The following is a 25,118-nucleotide window of genomic DNA, read 5'->3' on the forward strand; positions in this document are numbered from 1 at the left end:
AGGTAGGCGAGTGAAAAGCACTTTTTGTAGTCTTTATAATTAACACCAAATTGTGAATGACTTTCTTGGAAATATACAGCAAGTTTTCGGTAAACTGGGAAAGTGTTTTATGAAATTAGCTGAAAAATATTAGATTTGTAAAATAAAGCATTACTGTACATTAAAGAGTATTCTTCTATGTGAAATGTAATGGAGTATAAGAAAAAATGGAGTACAAATATCTCAAAATAGTACACGTACAGTACTTGGGTTGGTGGTGAGCTGAGCGTTGTCTCTTTTGCAATGACGGTTTGAAAAATAAAAATGATATAGTATATTTTCACTTTACCTGAGCTACTCCCTTTCTTCTTGGTATAGCAGCACTCACACTTCTGGTTGGGAATCACTGACCTACACAGTGAAAACACGCCTCATGCTCCTTACATAAAGCTGGGCAAGCACTGACTCCTGTCCCTGGACTTTTCAACACCAATAAACTGCACTGTTGAGAAAAGACACAACAGTAGGTCAGAATCTCTCTCTTTCTTCTGTCTATCTTTGGAAACTACTGAAAAATTATGTTCAATCTTACTCAAGAAAAGACAAAAACAATGGCAAAATGCGGTCATTATATTCCTTTACACAAAGCAAACATTGATCTGGAAGTTCTCTTTGCTCAGCTCTCATCATTATATTTGAAGGAAATGCCAAACTCACTTTGATAAGATTACATGGTACTAAACAAAGAAACACATTTTTGATCAAATAAATACTGATTATGACCAAAATAGATACTCTTAGGGTTTGAAAACAGCAGAATGTATATACATCACATCACTGATGTCTATAATGACTGAGCGATCCTCCCACATGCTCCACTTTTCTTCTTGCAGGAGTGGGAAATTGTGCAGTTAAGTATCACTTTTTACTCTTTCTTCATGAAGTCGTCCTGTCTGAGTGCTTTCTGGGGAGCCACAACCATGCCAACATGTTGACAAAAGTACAGCCGTAAACATGTCCACCCTGAGGGGCTGCTGTACAGTTTCTGCCCTACTTTCTCTTCCTGCCCCGGCCTCTCCTGCCCCTGCTGGAGGAGGGGCCTGCCCCCGCTGAGCCCAGACCGCTGTCTGGCGGACCAGCTGGGATGTTGATCTGTCCCTCCTGGATTTCACTGCGAGCCTCTGGAGGCAGGTGTTCGATCTGCTGCTGGGTCTCCAGGTAAAACATCACGTCTCTGAGCTGCTCCTGCAGCTCTGATATCGCCACGTCCTTACGATCTCCTTCAGAAGGAACACCAGACAGTAAAACAGATGCTGAACATATTGCAAGAAAAGACACACCATCAGTGTACAATTTAAGGATGATCTAACTTTGTTTTTTTTTTTTCAGATTTAAGCCAGTTGATGGTTTCTACATCCTGTATCGGGTGGTTGCATTGCCCCTCTTATGGAACACACAAAAGGTTTTGTGCTTATGTTTTTGGAAAACTGTGGCATCTGAGTTTTATACAGAATATAGCAGATTTAGCAGTTACAGACTGAGCTACAATATCATGTCATTATCCCTGAAGTGTGCCAAGCACAGTAGCTGGAAAACCGGATTTCTGGAGAATTTAGAAGCTCCCTTTGTGTTTAAGCAGCACCTACAAATCAAAATCCTGTAGGAACTACTTCCATTACAATTTTTTTTTTAACTTTCTAAACTCCAAGCAGTGTCTGGGCATTGTTTTCTCCCGTCACATTTCTCCTCACTGAGGGCTCATTTTCACTAAACTAAAACTAAAAACTAAAAAGTGTCTTGTGCGTAGGTAGGACGATGCAGTTAAAATGTCTGCACAGGTTCAGATGCCACCATTAGTGGAATGTACAGTTCATGCAATCCCAAACTTTGGGCTGTGTATGGACCTGGACCCTTGCAGTCTTGAGGAGATAATGAAATTTATGGGCCCTTCAGACACAAGGGGACCAGCACCTGTAAAAACAGCACCGTGTGTCATCACCTTTTAAGTTGAGATGTCAGCAAACAGTTTCTTTTTAACACATCCTGCATTTATGGAGCCACATTGTCATTCATTTAGACTCAAGCATTCACTTTAGCTCTCTGAAGGTGAGCATTTCATTAGACAAGTTCCCATCACTACCCCAGAACTTAAAATATTGACATAGAAATGAATAATAGAAGAGAAAATATTGACGTGTAATTTTAATGGGTGTCTGGATATTGTTATCATTTATACACCTTTTAATATATCAACTCTCTCAGCATTATCTTCACAGTGCAACACCTTAGAAACACCATGAATATATTTACACAAGTGTTCGTTTAGCTTGAGTCACCTAACTGAGGGAGCTAGCAAGAATCAAATGAGTGGAATTAAAACATCCCCTCACTGAGCTGACTAAAGTCATGTTACTACACGTGAACAGGAAAACTGTGGTTATTATATTCTTATTTGACTCCAACTGGACAGCGCATATATTGCAAAGACTATGTTTTAAACTCATCAAAACAAGTGAAATGGCAGAAAGTGTGTTTTCCTTTCGCATAAACAGAGAAGACATGCAGTATGGGGCATTTGTTTAAACATTCCTCATCCTCAGAGCTAAATGCTGAAGTGAAAATACAGGTATGCCTAAACTGTGGACGTAAAATTTCCATTCCTACCTCTAACCTGACATGTACATTTCCCTCAGGCAAAGTAGTGATGAAATCCTTGCTGTGCTAAATGTCACTCTGTACACAAGGCAAGCTAGTGTTCCTCTAATAAAAAAGTGCAGTTACTTGGGACGGTTTGTAAAATTACTTTTACTGCATTAAGCATGATTTTCTTTTCCTTTTTTTTTAATCAGTGAGGATTTGTACGAGATGATGTACAGGAAGATTTAGTTTAGCATTTCACTTTGTCCACTTGCTTAGTGTCCTTACTTATGCAACTTCTGTTCACTTTCACTGTGAAATTACACTCAGTTACATCATCAGCTTCACGCGTAGCAGCAATTTGTTTGTGATTTGCAAATATAACTGTGTAAAGAGGAAGTATTTATTTGCCTGCAGGTTCTCATTTTTAGCTGGTGTTGACTGGTGATTTTACAGATTAACCCTCCGAACTCCAAACAGTTTCCGGGCTTTTTTTTTGCTCCTGTCACATTTTCCTCATTGTGGATTTCACTCTAATATAAAGTCCTGCACCTCCATGGAAACAGTGCAGCCATAGATATCAGTAGAGAGAACTCAGTCTGACATGGTTTTATAGCCATAAATCAAAATTCAAAAAAGAAAGTTGAATTTCTTTGAATATTCACTTTCCAACATTTAAAAAATAACAGAATCAATGTCTCCAATATTTTTTTGTGTACAGGTGTTAGCAATACTGGAAAAAAATGGCTACAACATACTGCAGATAATAGATGCAGATATTATTACAACTTTCACAAACCCAGTGTTTTCACATGACACTGCACATCAACTCTAGACAGACATTCCACCATGCTCAGCGTATCTTCTAACAACTTGCTGAAGACTTGCTCCTCTATGTACTGTATTGGAAACATGCTGCATCTATCTATTCTATTTATCCAGTATATGTTACTTGTCTGTCAGTCTCTCTAATTTGTTTCCACCCTAACTGCTCTGCGTAAAAACAACCTGCAGTTCAGATGAAAAAACACAGAATTTTGTTCACCTGACTGTTGGTCTCAGGTGGGTCTGTAGTGACTTACTGGCTGTGCTGGGGAGCGCAGAAATTTTTTTAAACGCAAAATTAGTTTTTTAGAGAATGTGGCTAATGCAGACCGGTTGTTTTTGAATGAAGTGATTTGAGACTTAGATGTACTTAGTTCACAGTTTCTGACTGATACACAGCGTCACTGGTGATTTTTTAAACATGTCTTTCAAACCTGCCAGCAGGAGCTGTCTGGAGTTCAGAGGGCTAATAGAACAATGTCGTGTTAATTCTGGAAGAAAGTTTATGTCAGCCAGCTTGTCTGTTATTAAGTTAAATTGCTCTCAGCAAACTGGTATTTGTATTCGACCAAAAATGATTGGTGAAGGAACAAAGTCCACTCTAACATTATTGTGTATGCTTGAGTGTACTGGCAGTGCTGTTGTATTTCCCAGTAAAACAGTTAAACAGGTCATGCTGACTCTGGGCCAGCACGCTGGCTTGGTTGGTAGCACCGTCGCCTCACAGCTAGAAGATCCCCATTTTCCATCCTGGGATCTTTCTATGTGGAGTTTGCATGTTCTTCCTGTGCATATGTGGGTTTTCTCCAGGTACACAGTCCAAAAACATGCTGAGACTAACTGGCCATTGTCCGTAGTGTGAATGTGAGTGTGCTTGGTTGTCTGTCTCTATGTGTAGCTCTGTGATAGACTGGTGACCTGTCCAGGGTAAACCCTGAGTTGGCTGGGATAGACTCCAGTCCCCCGTGACCCCACAGTGGATTAAGTGGTATATAGATAATGGATGGATGGATGCTGACTCTGGACAGCTGATAAACAAAATGCTTTTGTTGCCATATTTTTCCTTTACTAACAAATCAACATCATTTGAATCAAATCTGTTTGTAAAGCCAGTTTAGTCCAGGTTGTGCTTTCCCCACCTTTCACTGTGATAAAAATGCGATACAAGCATGATACTGTTCCGAACCACCCAGTGTGATGAAGAAGGGTTTCACTATTGTGCGGTGATGGCACCTGGAAAATCATTTAAAGATTCTGGATAATTTAGAAACTGTTTCGGGATAGTTTCATCACTAACTCTCCCCTTTTCACTCACCATTTTCCTTTCCTTTGCGTTCCTCCTCTGTCAGTTGTGACTGCAGCTGCATCTGATTGGCTCTGAGACAGCAGTTCATCTCCTGCTCCTCCTTCAGCTCCTGGCTCAGCTTCAGCACTCGACTGTTCAGCTGAGTGCACCTGAAATACAGTGGAGCTGCATGTCACTCACTTATATATAATAAACAATAGTTTTTCTTTATTTAACTTCTTATTTGACTTGACATAGCAGGAAAAGCCATAACATCAATAATGTGAGTCAGCATTCAAAAATCCAAGACCAACAAACGAACACACCTAATTATTGCTTATTGTAATTACAGCAGAACTTGGTCTGTCAAGACATGTCAAATGTCTGCAAGGAAAAGGATGCGTTGTGGCCCTACAGAACATAAAATATGTTTTTCAAACCCCACTTGCTTCACTGTTGCAGTTACTACTTCAAGATGTCGGATCTGGCTGAATTTGTGAGGAAAAAACCTGGAGTGTTTCTGGGAAAATAGGTGTGTTCTTGATTGCACCTGTTTATTGCTCAACTCCTCTTTGAACGTGTATTAAAACATTGTAGCTGTTTCTTTAGTAAAGCATTTTGAGCTGAATTTAGAGTACCAAAGGTGATATGTATATAAATATAGATAAAGTACATAATTTCAGAGACAGCAAAAACTGATAAACTAAACTACTGTAGTTGAACTGATGAGTCCACAATATGTGTAACTGAACACCTACTTTTTCTCCATGCTCTGCTTATCTTTGGTTATTTCTCCCAGTCGTTGTTCCAAGTTGTCACAGCGCTCCAGCGTCTCCTTAAATTTTGCCTTCATGTTGTTAATCTGAAAGACGGACATATAGACAGGAGTTATACAAGCACAGGTAGAAAAGCACTCAGAGAGCGCAGCACTACGCCAAGGAGTACTGTTCAGTCCCCCATATGGCAGTTATTGATGATCACAAATCATGGCACCATAGAATGTGAGCACAGGTGTGTTATTCATGTGTATGTTATGTACGGATACCGAATTGCGTGACCTAAATATGTAGCAGCTGGCGGGAATTGATGGGACTTGGAAACACCCCCAAAATTTAATCAAATCTTCCTTGCATCATTTCCGACGGATAAGTCCTGATAAGTCTGCAACAGTTGATTTGTAGTAGACCACAATCATGTGATTGTCAGCAGGCAGCTGACGTAGTGTTCACTTGTTGTCATAGTTACAGTGATGCCATGACGCTTTCTCACAATGGTACAGAAATCTTTAACAAATCCATGGATCCAGACTATAAGTCACATCACTGCCAAAATCTAATCACTTGGTCCTTGTATCATTTCTGACCTTCCCTGAAAATTTCATCCATATCCGTTAGTCTGTTTTTGAGTAATGTTGCAAATGGACAGACAAACCAGCGTCGATCATCACATAATTATGAACAAAGAGTCTCATATCAGCTAACAAACAGACTTAAACCTATTCAGAGACTTCAAAGCCAGCACTTTAGGTGTCCTTCAGTACCTCCTCGGCTGTCTCCTTCTCCAGATGAGCAATCTTATTCTCCCAGTAAATCCTCTGAGACTCCAGCTGACTCGTCAGGAGGTATGAGTACTGCACACAGGGAGAACTCATTACAATCTTTTTGCATTGATTTTGCAAACAAAATGACTAAAGAAAACACTTACCTCTAGTTGGAGTGCATCAATTTTCTCAGCTTGGCAAGTGTCTCCTTCACATTCATACTGCACCATCTTCCCGTCAGTCTTACTGGCCACGAGCCGATGCACATAATTATCTATGTAACAAGCAAAGGGAGTTGATTAACCGATAAATAGAAAATAAACTGGTAACTATTCATGTCAACAGATTCATCATGCTAACCCTAAACCTCTATCAAGAACAAACGTCAAACATTTTCTAGTTCCAGTTCCTCAAACCTGAGAATCTTCTTTTTTTTTTTTTTTTTTAGGGTGTATATCTTCAGGTTTTGGACTGCTGGCTAAACAAGGCAAATGAACTGAATGCATCACCTCGAGGTTGTTTCCCGATTTTCTGACATGTTATAGCAAAAAATGGATGATCAATTAACCCTCTGAACCACAAAACCTGGGGTCTGAAAGGCCTGTTGTCTTTTACCATGATTACACCATTTATCAGACAGAAACTGTAAATACAGAAAGAATTGTGTAATTTTTTCCCCTCACCTCTCAAGCTACTCATCTGTGACTTACCATTTCACTGGAAAACTTAACCATATCTTGAAATCTTAAGCTTGAAAATGGGATATTACATCAAAATTACTATATTCTACAGATCTAATTTAAAAATTATGCTAAAATAATATGTTTGCATTAACTAGATTTAGCAAAAATAAAAAATGGTCTGCTCATCAGGACGACTGAAAAGTCATGTCTGACTGAGCTGTGAACATGTTGTTCAAATTTTTGTAAAGTAAGTAATCTTTTTTTTCCTTTTGTTGTGATTTTATGGCCTTATAGATTTTATGCTGCACTGAAGACATTTTAAGGTCTGTTTACTTCTAACCATGATTGTGCTGTTTCCATAGAGGTGTAGGATTATGTAGTAAAAAATGAGCACACAGTGAGGAAAAATGTGACAGGAACAAAAAAATGGGCAACAAAAACCCCCTACTGAAAGCCTCAATATTGTTGTAGCAAGCATCCCAGAGTTCCACATTTCAGCCAGTCAGGCTTGATCACTGATAAGGAAAATAATCGTAGTTTGCTTTTGCAATGAGTCCGGTGTATTTTACCTTCTTTATATACTGTCAATGGTTTTAACAGTTAAGTAGCTTGTTAAAGATTGGCACTACTATAAATACACGTGACAAACTGGCATCCTTCCATGACCCGCGTGGTCACCACAAAACACACTCCCGAACTTGAAAACGTCTAATCAACACATCTTTTTTGTTATAGATAAAACAAGATGCCTAATGCATTCAGCCATCTAAAGTCATCCACTACCTCAAGCCAAAGGACAAAACACGACACAAGTTTAGGAATACTCTCCCTCAAAAACATCAATCCCAACAACGGGTCCCTTCTTTCATAATCTTGTGCTAACAATGTGTCAGGCAGAAAACATCTGCCCTCTGGTGGGCAGGTGGGTGATGATCACCTTAACATTTGCTCAAAGCATCTTCACATTCTGTAGTGGAAGAAAACAGTAAGGTACACATGTTTTTTTTTTTCTAAAAAAGTAAACTTTTCCAGGACAATTCATCTGCGTGTGTGTTTGTAAATTCTAAACAGGTTTTTATCAAGAATAACAAAATAAAACCAAAAAATATATGATATAGCAGTGCTTGGAAGAGTACACCTGGCTCACCCTTTCCCCTAAAAAAACAACCTGAGGAGCAGCATGGGCTTTATTAGGTGTACAAAAAAGCATCAAGTCCTTAAGTATCCAAGCTGCCTCTTTTTGGGTTTTGGATTGTTGATGCTGCCGATGGAGTTTAGGTTTGTGCGTTCCCCCCGTATAGCTCAGCAGATCCATTGAAGTTTCTTAAGTAAGGTAATGAGGTAAAGAATTTTACTCTTTATATAGAATATGTTTTTCACTTATTGATGTAGTCCTGCCACAATGTTCGAAAATTTTTGATCAGTTCTCCCACTGCCAACACAAGACAGCTTACTACACTGCTAAAGTCTTTGGGGCTAAGCTACATTTAGATCATGTATTTAAATGTTTCAAATTGTAAGCAAACACATAATTATTTTAATATTGATACTTGCAGTATTACAAATGCTTGATTTCTGTATGCTATAGATTGTAAATAATAATATAAACGAACCAGGTAAGTTTCTGAAAACAAAAACAGACTACTGCTGCTTATATAAACCTTCGCTAGTATGTGGATTCTATGATTTTTTGGAGAAAACAATCGCTCTACAAAAACACCAAATTAAAGCATTACAAGCTTTTCTATTTTACAGTTTGCCATTCAGTCTGAAAACTTTAAACTCCTGCCCATGTAGAAGGGCTGAACAATTTATCTAACTGTTATCAGAAAAGCAATATGATCTAGTTTAATAGCCAAATCACAGGAACTGGAATTTTTTTGGCAAGCGCAAAATGTGACTCATATTCAATTCAGAATAAAAACTGCAATATGACATTTTTTGCACATTGTACAACTCTAGACTTGCTACTGTAGTCTGTACAGCACAACAGCTTGCTGCTAACAGAATCTTAAAAAGGTAATAACAGGTTTGTTTCTCATCATTTGTTCTTCTGTCTTCTTGGCAACAAACTTGATTAAAGCACATTTAACAGAAACTAATTTTTGCTCCAAACTAATTTACATCAGAATTTACTGCCACCATCCCCAACGAGCAACAGGTGACTATTTACACCAGCACAGATTCAGTACCTCCTGCGTAGTCCCAGACACGGTGGTTGGTGAGCTGCATAGCGTAAGTGTGCTGCGTTTCCTCAAAGTGCTTGTAGGCATGCCGACTAACGTAGCGGCCACAACCAATGTGACCGCAGATCAAACAAATCCACAGGTTCTACAGAGAAAACAACAACAACAAAAAAGGTTAAATAAAAGATTTTTTTTTAAAAAAGCTGTTCCAGTGAGAGATACAGTAACAGACAGTGATATTAGTTACCTCCTGTACTCCACACTCAAAGCATTTGTTCTCTTCAACTGGTTCTGGTGTTTGACAGTACCTACATACGGGACACCTGAAAACAAGCAGACATTCAGCGAATGTCACAACTGTGTACAGAGGTCCTTTGTGAAATACATGAAAAGAGTAGGATGAAAACAAACAACACATGACATGAAGCCTGGAGAAATAACCAGCAGACTGACAATCTGTTGGAGAGCATGTGACTGCTATTAGTGAGAAGGTTCCTTTATTTACCTTTGTGATAACATATGCAGAGTGACACTGATTAGGAAAACTTGTTTATTTCTAAGGTAAAAATACTAGTGATATCCACATATATCAAGTACTATAAATAGCAAGGACACTAAAGACTTGACAACATGGTAAAATATCTTAGTATGCAGGAAACGGGGGGGCATGTGGGTGTCCAGAACTCACGAGGCATCTTCCCACCGCTGGAGACACTGGCTGTGAAAGCTGTGGTTGCAGAGAGTGGTGAGGATGCCGTTGACAGACTCATCCATTCTCTCCAGGCACACAGTGCACTTTGGTAGTTCGGTCAGCTCCATCACAGGTAGGCTGGCTCCCTGAGGGGAGAGAGAGGTGGAGGAAAGAGGGGGAGACAGAATGGGAGGGGAGGAACCCGTGAGGGATATCGGGTAAAAAGTTTTCAGTCCTGAACAAACACTAATTTCTGTCTTTTTTCTGGCTGCAATGTTTGCTTTATATACACCCCAAGTGTACCACTAGTGAGTCCACAGTCCAATGGGACATCTTCATAAGACCTGTTTTGTTCAAGCACAGCCAAATGTTTACATTTATACAAAACTGGAAAAAGCAGGAAACTAACTAGAACTAGCCGTATTTGTTAAAAAAAAAAAAAAAGGACTAGTTGATCGTTGATATAGTAGCTTACAATTTTTTAACTGAGCTGAATTTTTTATTCCCAGTAGAGTGAGCATGCATTGAGTGCACCTGCGAGCCTTAATAGCCTAACATAAAATACAAACATTTGCAGCACAATACATCACCTGAGCCTTGTTATTACTGCCAAGGAATGCAGCGGACTTATGTGATGATTGGCATACATTTGTCCGTCTGTCTGTCTGTTAGTAACATTACTCAAAAACAGACAAACAGATTTGGATGAAATTTTCAGGGAAGGTCAGAAATGACACAAGGACCAAGTGATTAGATTTTGGCAGTGATGTGGCTTACAGTCAGATTTGTTAAAGATTTCTGTATCATTGCGAGATAGCGGCATGGCATCACTGTAACTATGACAACAAGTGAACACTACGTCAGCTGCCTGCTGATGATCACGTGATTGCAATCCTACTAGAAATCCACTGCTGCGGACTTATCAGGACTTATCCATCAGAAATGATACAAGGAGGAACTGATTAAATTACGGGGGCATTTCTGACTCCCATCAATTCCCGCTAGCTGCTACATACAGTATTTAGGTATTTAGGTATGGTACCCGTATATAACGTACACATGCACAACACACACCTGTGCTCACTGCAATGTAATTTCTTATTAAAAATTTCATCAGTCGGAAACGATACCACGACTGAGCAGCCTTGGCGAAGTATTGCGCTCTCTGAGTGCTTTTCTTGTTTTGTACTGAAATGCTAAAAACTGACTGGGGGCAGACCAGCATGAACCTTCGCATATTCATGTGATATCCAAAAATACAGTGGTGCTTCAAAACATTTCTCAAAAGAAAACGGTGTAGGAGAAAGACTGGTTTTGCATTATTTTTCAACAAATCTCCTTTAAATTCAGTGCACTTGCTTTTACTGATGTTCATGCTTCACTATTGCTTCACAGCAAGGTCCCATCTAAAGCTTCCAGATACTCCTCAGTTATGACTCTTCGCTGACCTCCTGTGGTTTCACTTCTCACCTGTCTGCACTGATATACAGGTGTCCTGCAGGACCACCACTGTTGAGTGTTATACACAACAACAATCACACCCGACAGTGATGCTGGATGAGGTCACAGGTGATACATGGAGGGCAATGCAATGCTACATTTTTGCCTGGTGTTTAGTTACTCAGCTAGAGAACCTGTTCCTGTAGGCTGAATCATGAAGTGATGAGAGGTTCAATTTACCTCTTCAGACTTTATAACCTCTGCCCGCTCCACATACACCAGTTGGCACACTGCTTCTTCTATGGAGTTGAACTGACGGCCATTACAGGCTGTGTAAAAACTGTCTGCATCTGCCTGAAAAAGACAGTAGAGGTAAATCACACAGTGAATAAAATGTCAAACTCTGTGTCATATTTTCTAGAGAGTACAAAACTCTGTTATGTCAACCTGAGCCCAAGCCAGGAGCTGATAGAGAAACCATTAAGCGGCCTGTGCAAAGTTTAATATACTCTGAATTCAAGGCTATTTTAGTTATATTTTTTTTATATCTGCTTTACATTACTCTTTCTAAACTACTTTAGATGTTGCTCAAAAATTGTGTAACATTAAAATTAAGCAGTAAGATGTTTCCAACTTCATTTGCAAATGACTGGGATTGTGTAGAGAACGTACCTGTGTACAGAACTTAATGAGAACCATGTACTGGTTGGGGGTGGAGTCCCGTATGATCTTCATATGTTCCATGACATCATTAAATGGCGCCATGAGTTTCATGAGGTCATGACTGGTCATAGTGGCTGGGACAGTCAGGATGCACACCATCGCACTGCGTCTGACATCCTCAGTCAGGGAAGTCATTTTGCTTCAAAAAGACAAAATAAAATATAAACATCCCGTATAAAAAAAAAAACAACAACCAAAAAACAGAATTCTTCTAGAGCAACAGATAATAGGAATGTCCCAATCCAAAGCAGTCATGTTTTATGACATTTCTCTAACCCCGAATGTAATCTAATATTTATATTTACCTAAATGTTGATTAATTACACTTCTGACATTCTCAAATCACAGTTGTAGTCTTCTAAATTCGAAACACCTTATTTTTCACAAGGTATTTTATCTGAATCCAGGCTCAAAACTACTGAGCTGATCAACTTTACATTAGTACTATTAAAAGAAAAAAGCTGAACTCCTAAAACTGATGCAATCAACTACAAAAGTCTCTGGGTTACAAAAACACTGGTGCTTCTTTTACTTCTTTAGCAGAATGCAGACTGCAGATATACCAACCGAATACTAGACAAGCACTGACTGGTCCAGTTATCAAAAGTTACTCATGGAATTACAGAAAGGAATGTTTTATTGGTGGCAATCTTAACCCCTTGGTGCCTGAATTTATGTAGAATTAAATCTTTTTTTGTGTGTGTTTTTGCTTTCCAACTGATGCGAAAATAAGTGGAGATTGTTAATGTGGAACATGTAGAACAGATATATAATAATAACATATATAAAATAATTAGGTCCCACTCCGACCAGTCCTATGAGAAGCCAGTGCTTGCAAAAGGTTCTGAGGTACGTATTGAATATACACAAAGTGGCATTTGGGGAATGGATACGCTAGCTCGGCTGCAGTCTGAACGAAAGTGGTATGTCGCAAATTCGCGACAATAAGCGTCAAGGGGTCAATGTGGCATATGATCTGCTCCTCAGAGGAACCAAACAGAATGCATCGTTAATAGTGCCACGTACTCCCCCTCCCCGTCTCCAAGGTTCAGCTAACTAGCCAGCTCCAGCCCTTTCTGTCTTATGTTTTCCATCGTCAGACTGGCCAGGTCACTGCTGTCAAAGTCTACATCATTCAGTCTGTCATCCTGTGGACAGATTCCATCCTGACCATTTTGGACTGCAGCTGGAGATGGAAGTTGTCGTTCTGTTCTCTCATTAAAGTCCGCCTCATGAGATATCTGATGATGCCTAGCTGCAGCTCAAGAGGTTGAAGATGGAGTCCATATGTAGGACAACAGACTCATTGTAGAGTGTTGTGAATTACATGGAGCAGCGACCGGGTCAGTCCGCATGTGGGAGGCAAGATAGTTAGCAGTGGCGCAGTTCATATGAGCTGTCACAAATGATATTTGTCATTTTAAACAGTGGAAGTGTTCCTTAATGTTTATTACACTGATCTTTTCTGATGACAAAGGGAGGGGACAAACAATGGTACCCGTCAAGTAAAAGTGTCAGAACCATGGAGCCCATGAAATCACTGTGGGATTTTTTTTTTCTTAAATGCTTTTCATATAAAGTGTCATGCCACCTCTGTACTTTCTGGTATCTGCTGAGGTTTAATCTGGCAGTGTATTATAAGTGAACATCAACTGCTAATATGGATCAGAAGGAATATTAATGTCAGATGTGACTTACTTGGTCTTGTACAGGTGCATGATACCGTGGATGATCTCCACTGAGGGGTTCCCGCTGAAGAAGGAGATCTGGTCTGGCAGCTGCTTGGAGGGGGAGTCTGGAGTGGTGGATGTTGGAGTGCTGCTGTCCTGTGAACCCTCTGTGCCTTCCTGACTTTCTGCTTCAGTCTTTGCATCCTGAAGTTCACCATCTGGCTCTTCACCTCCTCCCTTATCTAAAAGGGAAATTTAGTAATGTCTCTTTAAAAACACAAGGCTAGTGGTAGATTTCATATTTTTGAAAAGACATTAAAAAAACACCAAAGAAATTAATTATGGTAACATCTTTATTGATGTATTAAAGTCTGATTTTACAATTGATTGAATAATTGTATGAAATTCACACTTTGCATCAGCTGTTGTTAGGATGCTGCTACATCTGGCAGCAACTCTCAGTCATACTCAGCTTTTCCCAAAGGATAATAACTTGTTTGTTTATCTTAATAATATGCACATGCTTACCTGGGCTGGGTTCAAAGGTTTCTATAACCATGTCCCCCATCGCTCTGCTGCCAATGTGCTGGTGCAGGACGGCTGCTCTCTCCAGGTCAGTCTTTCCACTCAGAGTGTGTTTGGCTAAACCCAGAGCTTTCTCCTGCAGATCTTTCTCTGACATGCCCTCAACTGCACATATGACCAGAGGAATAGTCAATTTTTCCAGTTTTCTCAGAGTTCCAGTAATCTGCAATGGACAAACTGAAGCGTCTCCATATCAGAGCCATACATACTAGGCCTCAACACCCAAGGTCTGAGTGTTTTATAAATAATCAAATTTATTTGTTTTGTTTACAAAAGTAAATAATTAAAATAAAAAAAACCCTCTGGATCTATTTGTGTGTCATTCTAATCATATGCTAACGACTTTGGAAATGATATCACATAGTTGATCAAAAAGAGTGGGATACTATTTTACTGTTAGTAAGAGATTGATCTGCTTGCTAAAGTGAAAATATGTAGTTGTAATGTAATACTCTGTCTTGTCATGTGTTTTATTGTGGAGACGGCCTCATAGCGGGGTATCTACAGCAGTGACATAGCAGTGTGTACTAGGGTTAAAGGATTAATCAATTTCTAGTTGAATTCGCAATTTGAAACAGTGTCATTATCAAGTCATATATGCTGCAGTTTACAATATAGATAAAACAGTGTGTCTGACCCAAAAGTTATTCTTTATTATTATGACTTTGCAGAACAAGTTGTTTCTAAATCATGAATGGACTACTTGTTTCTATGTCACAGATTGTTTACAGAGGTCCTAATATTTTCTTATTTGAATTGCTTTACTTTTGATTATTACTTTATTGATTCAACTTTACGTAGTCACACCTTGTGGTAATTGTTACATAAACAATAATACATATCTGTGAATCAAATTAGACCTTTACATTCTCATCCATGCAGTAAAATATAGAGCAGTTAGTATTTTGATGGTGTACCATGTAGCAATGATCAACATGTTTTAAATCTATTATTCATCTACTATTCTATTACTCATAAAAGTATCTAACAAAATACGGCTTCAGGTGTATGTTATAATTAGGTTTTGGACAGAATTTTTGTTAGCATCAAAGACAGCAGATCTGATTTGTTTTTACAAGTAGTAGTTATTTAGGATATCGTGTTATGGGACTTTGGTTCGGGCTGCACAGTGGTTAGCACTTTCGCCTTGCAGCAAGAAAATTCCCGGTAGTGTCCCGGCCTTCTCGGGATCTTTCTGCATAGAGTTTCCATGTTCTCCCTGTGCATGCGTGGGCTTCCTCCCACAGTCCAAAAACATACTGAGGTTAATTGGCGATTCTGAATGTGACTGTTTGTGTCTATATGCAGCCCTGTGATAGACTGGTGACCTGTCCAAGGTGTCCCCTGCCTTCACCCTAAGTCAACTGGGATAGACTCCAGCCCCCAACGACCCTAATGAGGATTAAGCGGTGTATGGATAATGGATGGATGGACTTTGTTCCCTCACTGATAGCTGCAGTTCCTCTCCTGGACTATTGACATGTCTGGCTACCCTAATCACTATAAAACTATAATAATAATTTCATTGATATAGCACCTTTGAATACAAGGGTGTTGACAGTCAAAGCAAAGGCAGGATACCTAGAAAGCAAGGGAATAACAAGCTCATTTGTACATATGGTTATAGCCTTATGATGTAAATCATCATAAATAAGAATAATATCGAGGCCCACATTTAGAAAACAGCTGGTCTAGCTATCCTGCACTCATTGTGCTATTAATATGGAACATGGGCTAAGCGTAGCAAGAAAGTGGGATGACTATTTTGCCTAAGGCAGCTTCTCACACTTGCTCTGAAACAACATAAAATGGTTTGATTATCAGGTTACATCTAAAGATTTTGCAACTTGGCTAAGCCTCTAATGTTCCAAGATTCCAACAACGCCTCTGGCCATACATTATTCACACACGTTACATTTTGAAGCACTTAGGCTACTTCAATCAGTAATGGCACTTTGTGACAACACAAAGGCTAGCAGCTGCCTGGCTAACTTCAAGCGTTTTGACAACTCACCGGCGGAGTACTGGAAACCTTGTGGACAAGGTGACTGGTCGGCTAATTCCAGACGGATAACGACCAGCGACACACTCATGTGTTATAAAACAAGGTGCCACTTTTACAGAGAACAAAACAACCCGGGTGACAGACAGCTAAGCTAGAGCTACAGCAGCTAACACGGCTAGCTGTGTGACTAGCAAGCTATTAGGCTAAATATAACTTGTGCGTCAGGCCGGCAAGGCAGCCGCAGCAAATGCGTATCAGTTCATTGACACAACGTGCAAGTTAATCTTGCTGTTCTTGTCTTCTCCGCTTATAAATCCAAAAATCAAATGTTTCTGACAGCTAACACACTGCAACTGTACTAAACTTCAGCTAGCCGCTCTGTCGCTGTTCACAGCTGTTTCTCGTATGTTGCTCTTCGTCATAGCACAAAAATGAAGCAGCACAATTTAACCGCAGGCGCCTTGCTGCCACCAGCAGGAAGTAAGTTTGAACTGCAGCCTTACTGATGTAGAGACACTAAAATATCCATCCATCATCCATTATCTACGCACCGCTTTATCCTCTGTAGGAGGATCAAATATGAAAGCAAATCAGACTCATCAGATTCTGAATTTTAAAAGCTGCTGAATTTCTTACTTTGAATTTTTTTTGCATCAAAATTACGTATGTGAATTTTTTATGCCTGAATTTAGCTCATCAAAATTCTAAAAACCAGTTAAAAATTCAATGTCTTCAAAATTCACCATCAGAAAAATCAATGTTCGAAATTCGCCATCAAAAAATTCGGTGTTCACATCCGGGGGACTCAGGCGTAAACAATCGATCCTGGCCAAAATCGAACCAACGCCCAGCCAATCACGTGGCGCTCCTCCGGTCATGTGACGCAGACGGTTCACCTCACAAGACCGGGGTCAACCACGGCTACATACATGAACGACGGCGCTTCAGTGAGTGTATTAATCCTTTTTGTCCTGTATGTGGTTTGTTTTTGTGAGAGTCAGTAAGCTGTAATGCATGCCGTTAGCTGCGCTAGCACAGCGATAGCCGCGCTAATACAGCGCTAGGGACGCTAATACAGCGTTAGCCGCGCTAGCCGCGCTAATACAGCGCTAGCCGCGCTAATACAGCGCTAGCCGCGCTAGCACAGTAATGAGGTCATACAGACAGCACGTTCTGCAGCTGGGTAGTTGAGTAACAATTTTATAAACGCACAAATGGGTGGAAGTGTGATTTATGCGCCCGAAAATGCAGTTAAGTCACAGAGCAGTGTAAAGAAACTGGTCACCTAGCAAACTGAATTAGTCTAGGTAACACTTTGTTTAATATGTGTGTTTTCTGCTCAAGTTAATGTCCTGGTTTGATTCATTTTAAATTACTCCTGATCTTGAAAGGTTTTAAACTGTGCAGTCAAAGTAGTTACAACTGTGAGCGAATAGCTTGAAATGAACTGCCCTAGACTGCTCTGTTCATAGCCGACCACAGCATGCTATATCAAGAGTTATTGTGCAATGATAGTGATAAATGCAGCCCATTTTTTCAACTGTTTCCTGTTTAGTATGCGTACCCTAGATTGTTTTTGATCATTTGTTGTAGCCATTTATTTAATCAATTTTAGTCCACTCCATAGTAGGATTGTCACGATTTCAATTTTTTGAGCCACGATTATTGTGGAAGGAAATATTGCGATTTTACGATTATTCACGATTATCGACATTATGAAAGAAAAAAACCCAGTGTTTGTATTTAAATAAACTCTTTAATAATACTTAAACTTTTAAACATTTACTGTTCTTATAAAATAAAATAAATTGTTCCAACACGTCTTTGTAGTAAATAAAAGTGCAAATTGCATTACAAAACAGTCATTAACTTGAGGAACTTAAAGGCTTCTTTAGCTGCCGTCATTAAAACAAAATAAAATTATAAGATTGGCATTAAAAACTGTGCTGTTTTCTCTATAATATTAATAATAATTAGGGATGTGCCGATCAGGTTTTTTGCTGCTGATCACCGATACCGATCATCCTTGAATGCCGATTACCGATACTGATCACATGGATTGGATTTAAATGCTCTATTTATATATGAGTGCTGCTGCTTATATGATGTAGGAAAAAAATGAGCAAATACTGCCTTAATTTAGACAAAAATATGCTTACAAAAACTGGCAGGCACATTACAGCAAATATTCAGTCTGGGAATCTTGTAAATGATGTATAATTACTACTTATTTATGTTCAATATGTATTTATCGGTTCTAGTGAAGTGCCTCTTTGAGGCTTTTATGTATTATGGAATGTTGCAATTTAATGTATGGTTGATAACGTAGTGTTTACTTTGTAAATCAAACAAAAAGACATAAAAAGAATACATTTAAAGATTCTAAAAACACTTCATTTTAAGCTTTAAATAATCCTCCACAATTTTAGACAATATAACTACAGAAAAAAGGATAAATGGGAATCTTATTTATTTTTACTAAAACGTTTATATAAACAATTCACCACTAATTTTACAACAATTAATCCAAACACCCGGATCATTTCCCAGGGAAAACTCTAGAGTCTGACAGGAGGTCCAGGCAGACAGACAGCCTCCCAGTCCTGGAGGTTACTGTCTCCTCCACTACCACTGTCAGCGGGCAGCGGGGCTTCCCGGACCACACTCCCTGCTGAGGGGACCGGGCCGACAGCATCTTCGGAGGAGGGCACGGGCTTCCGGTGCCAAAACAACCGGCGGGTCGGGAGCTCCGGTTCCCTCCTGCGCTCCCATTCCCCACCCGCCGCGGCCCGCCGCCTTCCCCTCGCCTGCGGACGCAGGAAAGCAGCCCGGCTGCGACGGGCGGGGAACGGGGGCGCAGGAGGTAACCGGAGCTCCCGACCCACCGGTTGTTTTGGCTCCGGGAGGAAACTCTGGGCGCGGGGGGTCCTCGGGGCGGCCCGGCCGCCGGACCGCTGACTTCGAAACCGACAGTTACCGCGCGTGCGGCGGACAGTCCCATCTTGGCAACCTCATTGCGCACAGCGGCCACAATATTAGGGACACTTCGAGTAAAGAATCTGTCATAACTGATCATATAATTCTCTCTCTCTCTCTCTCTCTCTCTCTCTGTGTGTGTGTGTGTGTGTGTGTGCGCGCAGTGATGCCGATTAGACAGGAGCGCGCGCACAGGCCAAGGAGCCACTCTCTCTCTACTCTCCACTCAGCGCAGCTCACGCTTCTTGCATTGCACCTCTCGCGAGGCTTTTCTACGGATAATCGTGGTTGTGAAAAATGTGACGAATATCTATTTATAATCGTGGTTATTGTAAAACCGGTTAACCTTGACAACCCTAGCCCAGTTCATTTTTAACTCCTGCTTTAATGCCGTGATTGCATGTATTGTTCACCAGAAATATTCTTAACTTCAGATACTTTAAATGTATGGCAGAAACACGCATACTTGAGCCAGATAACCTGTCAGGTGAGTTGGGAGAACAGGTAGGGGAGGGAAGCCAAAAGTGCACTTAGTTTTGTCAGTCAAGTAAAACTGACTAGAGAACAACACCTAACATATCTTGACTGGCAAGTGCAAATACAGGCCAGGATGTCAGTCTTAAATGATGCGTAGTCCTTGTAACGTCCTGGGAATGTAAGGTCTCATAGCAGGTGGAGGCTGTCAGGTATCTGCCATTCACTACTTCTGAGGAGAGAGTTCTTGGTAGAGTCTCCCATCCAGTCTAGAATTTCACCAGACTGGTCAGTTCAGACGGTGTTGCTATGGAGTAGGGTTGTCAAGGTTAACCGGTTTTACAATAACCATGATTATAAATAGATATTCGTCACATTTTTCACAACCACGATTATCCGTAGAAAAGCCTCGCGAGAGGTGCAATGCAAGAAGCGTGAGCTGCGCTGAGTGGAGAGTGGAGAGAGAGTGGCTCCTTGGCCTGTGCGCGCGCTCCTGTCTAATCGGCATCACTGCGCGCGCACACACACACACACACACACACACACACACACACACACACACACACACACACACACAGAGAGAGAGAGAGAGAGAGAATTATATGATCAGTTATGACAGATTCTTTACTCGAAGTGTCCCTAATATTGTGGCCGCTGTGCGCAATGAGGTTGCCAAGATGGGACTGTCCGCCGCACGCGCGGTAACTGTCGGTTTCGAAGTCAGCGGTCCGGCGGCCGGGCCGCCCCGAGGACCCCCCGCGCCCCGAGTTTCCTCCCGGAGCCAAAACAACCGGTGGGTCGGGAGCTCCGGTTACCTCCTGCGCCCCCGTTCCCCGCCCGTCGCAGCCGGGCTGCTTTCCTGCGTCCGCAGGCGAGGGGAAGGCGGCGGGCCGCGGCGGGTGGGGAATGGGAGCGCAGGAGGGAACCGGAGCTCCCGACCCGCCGGTTGTTTTGGCACCGGAAGCCCGTGCCCTCCTCCGAAGATGCTGTCGGCCCGGTCCCCTCAGCAGGGAGTGTGGTCCGGGAAGCCCCGCTGCCCGCTGACAGTGGTAGTGGAGGAGACAGTAACCTCCAGGACTGGGAGGCTGTCTGTCTGCCTGGACCTCCTGTCAGACTCTAGAGTTTTCCCTGGGAAATGATCCGGGTGTTTGGATTAATTGTTGTAAAATTAGTGGTGAATTGTTTATATAAACGTTTTAGTAAAAATAAATAAGATTCCCATTTATCCTTTTTTCTGTAGTTATATTGTCTAAAATTGTGGAGGATTATTTAAAGCTTAAAATGAAGTGTTTTTAGAATCTTTAAATGTATTCTTTTTATGTCTTTTTGTTTGATTTACAAAGTAAACACTACGTTATCAACCATACATTAAATTGCAACATTCCATAATACATAAAAGCCTCAAAGAGGCACTTCACTAGAACCGATAAATACATATTGAACATAAATAAGTAGTAATTATACATCATTTACAAGATTCCCAGACTGAATATTTGCTGTAATGTGCCTGCCAGTTTTTGTAAGCATATTTTTGTCTAAATTAAGGCAGTATTTGCTCATTTTTTTCCTACATCATATAAGCAGCAGCACTCATATATAAATAGAGCATTTAAATCCAATCCATGTGATCAGTATCGGTAATCGGCATTCAAGGATGATCGGTATCGGTGATCAGCAGCAAAAAACCTGATCGTCACATCCCTAATTATTATTAATATTATAGAGAAAACAGCACAGTTTTTAATGCCAATCTTATAATTTTATTTTGTTTTAATGATGGCAGCTAAAGAAGCCTTTAAGTTCCTCAAGTTAATGACTGTTTTGTAAGGCAATTTGCACTTTTATTTACTACAAAGACGTGTTGGAACAATTTATTTTATTTTATAAGAACAGTAAATGTTTAAAAGTTTAAGTATTATTAAAGAGTTTATTTAAATACAAACACTGGGTTTTTTTCTTTCATAATGTCGATAATCGTGAATAATCGTAAAATCGCAATATTTCCTTCCACAATAATCGTGGCTCAAAAAATTGAAATCGTGACAATCCTAATATATATATATATATATATATATATATATATATATATATATATATATATATATATATATATATATATATATATATATATATATATATATATATATATATATATTTATTTATAGGCTTTATTTATAGGCTGACAGTATATATATATATATATATATATATATATATATATATATATATATATATATATATATATATATATATATATATATATATATATATATAGTATGCCAAATACTGGCAGAGCAAAAAATATTTTTAAATTGGCTGTCACTGTCAACCTACTTCAACAGGCATTTTTTTGCACATTGAAATTTGAGGTTGTTTGAATTACACTATCTCAGAACAATGATGAAGAATCTATAATACTGAACAAGTAGATCAATAATCTCAGATTATGGGTGAGATGAAATATGAAAAAAATGAAGTGGTCTATGAAAAGTCCAGTCTTCGAAACCTGACATGTTGTTTTGTGTAATTTCTTTGTAAATTAGCCCTGCATCCAATCATTACCATGACATTGGCATAATGGAACCATGACCACATATATCCTTCTGAATATAGTGGCATTTTTCCAATGGCAAATTTTCATGCTTTGACAGATACAGTGGTGGAAAAAAGTTTTCAGGCACCTTGAAAATTTTCCACAATCTCAAATATTATCGTGAAATATTTGTTGGAAAGTCTTTTGTGTTTCAAAAGGTGTGACTGCATTAGACAGACACAAATTATGCTTTTTTTGTTTATTGTTTACATGACTAACAAAACTAAATTCTACCAAAATGACCCAATTATTAAAAATTTCTTATTTTTAAGGAACCAATGAATTTCAAGTTTTTATTGACTTTTTTAGGATTTGTTTCGTATTATGGCTGTGACTGAACTAATAGAAATTGCATTTGAAGACCTCAGAGGGATTCTTAATGCAATATTTCACAAATGTATGAGGTGTCCAAAAAATTTTTTCCACCGCTGTATTTAATAGCAATCGGATATGCTTATGTTAGCAAGACAAATAAATTAAAATTTCAGGCTTTTATCTTGAATTATTCTTGAGATATTATATTTAATATATATAGCCTCAAATTTGAATGTGAGAAAAAAAAATACTGAAACTAGGTCTACGGTCCACTTAAAAAAATCTAAAAGTATTTGACATACTCAGCTAATATTTCACAGATACCATTATCTATACATGAGACAGACATATTAAGTTCCAGTAAGTTACAAAGGTGCTCTGGGGATGTGACCATTCTTTGTCGCCCAGCTGCTCCTCTCTCTGAGTGCACAGTTGCAATGTACTGATTCCTGTTTTCTTTTTCTGAGCTGATAAGATGGTGTAGCTGTGTCAGTGCATTTAAAATAGTTGGGCAAACTTCTGCTTGGTTGGATAAAGCATTTAAAAACACAAGTTCTTGTGTGCAAGTGAACTCTAAGAAGTCCAGATCCAGAGGCATGCGTCCGAGAATATGCTCCAAACGAGAACAAAGTCTCACATAAAGATGATTTAACAATAGTTCCTAGAACAGAGAAAAACAAAGCTATATAATGCAAACCACCAATGGGAAAAATGACTTAACCTGACTGAAAGACTAGACTGCCTCATTAGACATTTCTTTTAGAACAAATTAAGAGGAGGGTACACATACTAAACAGGAAACGGTTGAAAAATGGGCTGCATTTATCACTATCATTGCACAATAACTCTTGATATAGCTGTGAAAGAATGGTCGGCTATGAACAGAGCAGTCTAGGGCAGTTCATTTCAAGCTATTCGCTCACAGTTGTAACTACTTTGACTGCACAGTTTAAAACCAGTGACCGGTGACCAGTTTCTTTACACTGCTCTGTAGGGTTGCCACCCGTCCCTTAAAATACGGAAACATCCTTTATTTGACAATTAATTGTTGCGTTCCGTATTGAATCAATACGGGACGCAAGTTGTTCCGTATTTTCGTAAATGCCCCGTACACGTCTGTCACACACTCATCAATACTGTATAATGAATAAAATAAAACACAGGAAATATTAAGGGCAGCCAATTTCATCTTCGTAGAATCTATGTAGCGAGGACCCGATGCCAGGTCCAGTGGACAGACTTCAGACGTCTCTGTGTGTCCCGTCCTGTCCGGTCCTGTCTCTGGTTGCCTGGTTACAGACGCTGCTGCACCCGCACGTTTAAAAATATCTACACCTGAAACTCCACCACGTTCAAAGAAGCAAAAACGTTTGCAAATGTACAGACTGGAGTGGGAAGAGTGGAACCCCTGGCAATGGATACAAGGCAAACTGTGTTTTCTGTTGCTCATGGACTGGCTGAAGTAAGGCAGCATCAGGAGACCAACGTGTAAGAAACATGAGAACAGAGAGAACCCAAACAGCAGGTCACAGTTTATCATCATCTAATCATCTCCTGAAGTCGATATGGTAAGGGGACATCATGATGAGATCACCTAGATTTCCTACAGTATATGGCTGTGAATTTACCAGAGGATGCTTATAATAATGCTGATGTGGCCGTACACGCTACACTATTTTAGTGGCTCAGTAAATGCCTAAGTTGGTTATTATTTTTTAAATACTTTTTAGTTTTTAATAAACATTTATTTAATAGCCTACATGTAATCAAACATGGCCTTTGCCTAAAAAGAATAATATTTCATTGCACAAGTAAAAGTATAGTAATTTTTAAAACTGTTCAAATTATTATATGTTGCTAAAAAACAAAAACACAAACAAAAAACACATCATAGTAATATGTCAATTAAAAAAGCCTATAGTATAGCATGTCGCCCAACAAACATCATAGTATAGCATGTCGCTCTAAAATTGTCATAGTGTAGCCTTTGGTCTAAAAATGCCATACTATAGCATGTCGCTCCAAAAACGTCAGAGTATAGTCTTTGGTCCAACAAACGTCATAGTATAGCATGTCATTCAGAAAACATCATAGTATAGCATGTCGCTCTAAAAATCTCGTAGTGTAGCATGTCGCTCTATAAACGTCATAGTATAGCATGTCGTCCAACAAATGTCATGGTATACCCTTTGGTCTAAAAACGTCATAGTATAACATGTCGCCCAAAAAACGTCATATTATAGCCTTTGGTCTAAAAACATCATAGTATAGCATGTCGCTCAGAAAACGTTATAGCATGTCGCTCTAAAAACGTCATAGAAAAGCCTTTAGTCCACAAAACGTTGTTGTGTCCCGGCTGTCTGAAGTAGGTGAGGAGCAACACAAAAACAGTACAAACGCTGGTTTCCACAGGGTTTGACGAGTATTTATTTGAAAGACTAAGTTTACAACAACACAACATGTGAGGGGGTTAAAAGCAAATGGGTGTTAGTAAAATAAAAATAAATAAAC

At 39.6% G+C, this 25,118-nt stretch overlaps 1 protein-coding gene across 1 annotated transcript; it reads right to left on the reverse strand.

Annotated features, from left to right (window-relative positions):
- Positions 1 to 891: 891 nt before the first annotated feature.
- Positions 892 to 16,670, reverse strand: brap (BRCA1 associated protein). The gene is made up of 13 exons (XM_023292452.3): positions 16,259 to 16,670; positions 14,188 to 14,349; positions 13,688 to 13,901; positions 11,939 to 12,128; positions 11,507 to 11,620; positions 9,824 to 9,972; positions 9,383 to 9,458; positions 9,142 to 9,280; positions 6,431 to 6,540; positions 6,267 to 6,356; positions 5,485 to 5,588; positions 4,757 to 4,896; positions 892 to 1,259 (listed from the first exon to the last, which is right to left on the reverse strand). Exons 1-13 carry the CDS (start codon positions 16,335 to 16,337, stop codon positions 1,030 to 1,032), a joined length of 1,797 nt encoding a protein of 598 aa, XP_023148220.1. The 5' UTR covers positions 16,338 to 16,670; the 3' UTR covers positions 892 to 1,029.
- Positions 16,671 to 25,118: the final 8,448 nt, after the last annotated feature.

This window comes from Amphiprion ocellaris, chromosome 17 (genome assembly GCF_022539595.1).
Source record: "Amphiprion ocellaris isolate individual 3 ecotype Okinawa chromosome 17, ASM2253959v1, whole genome shotgun sequence".
Classification (NCBI taxonomy): Eukaryota; Metazoa; Chordata; class Actinopteri; family Pomacentridae; genus Amphiprion; species Amphiprion ocellaris.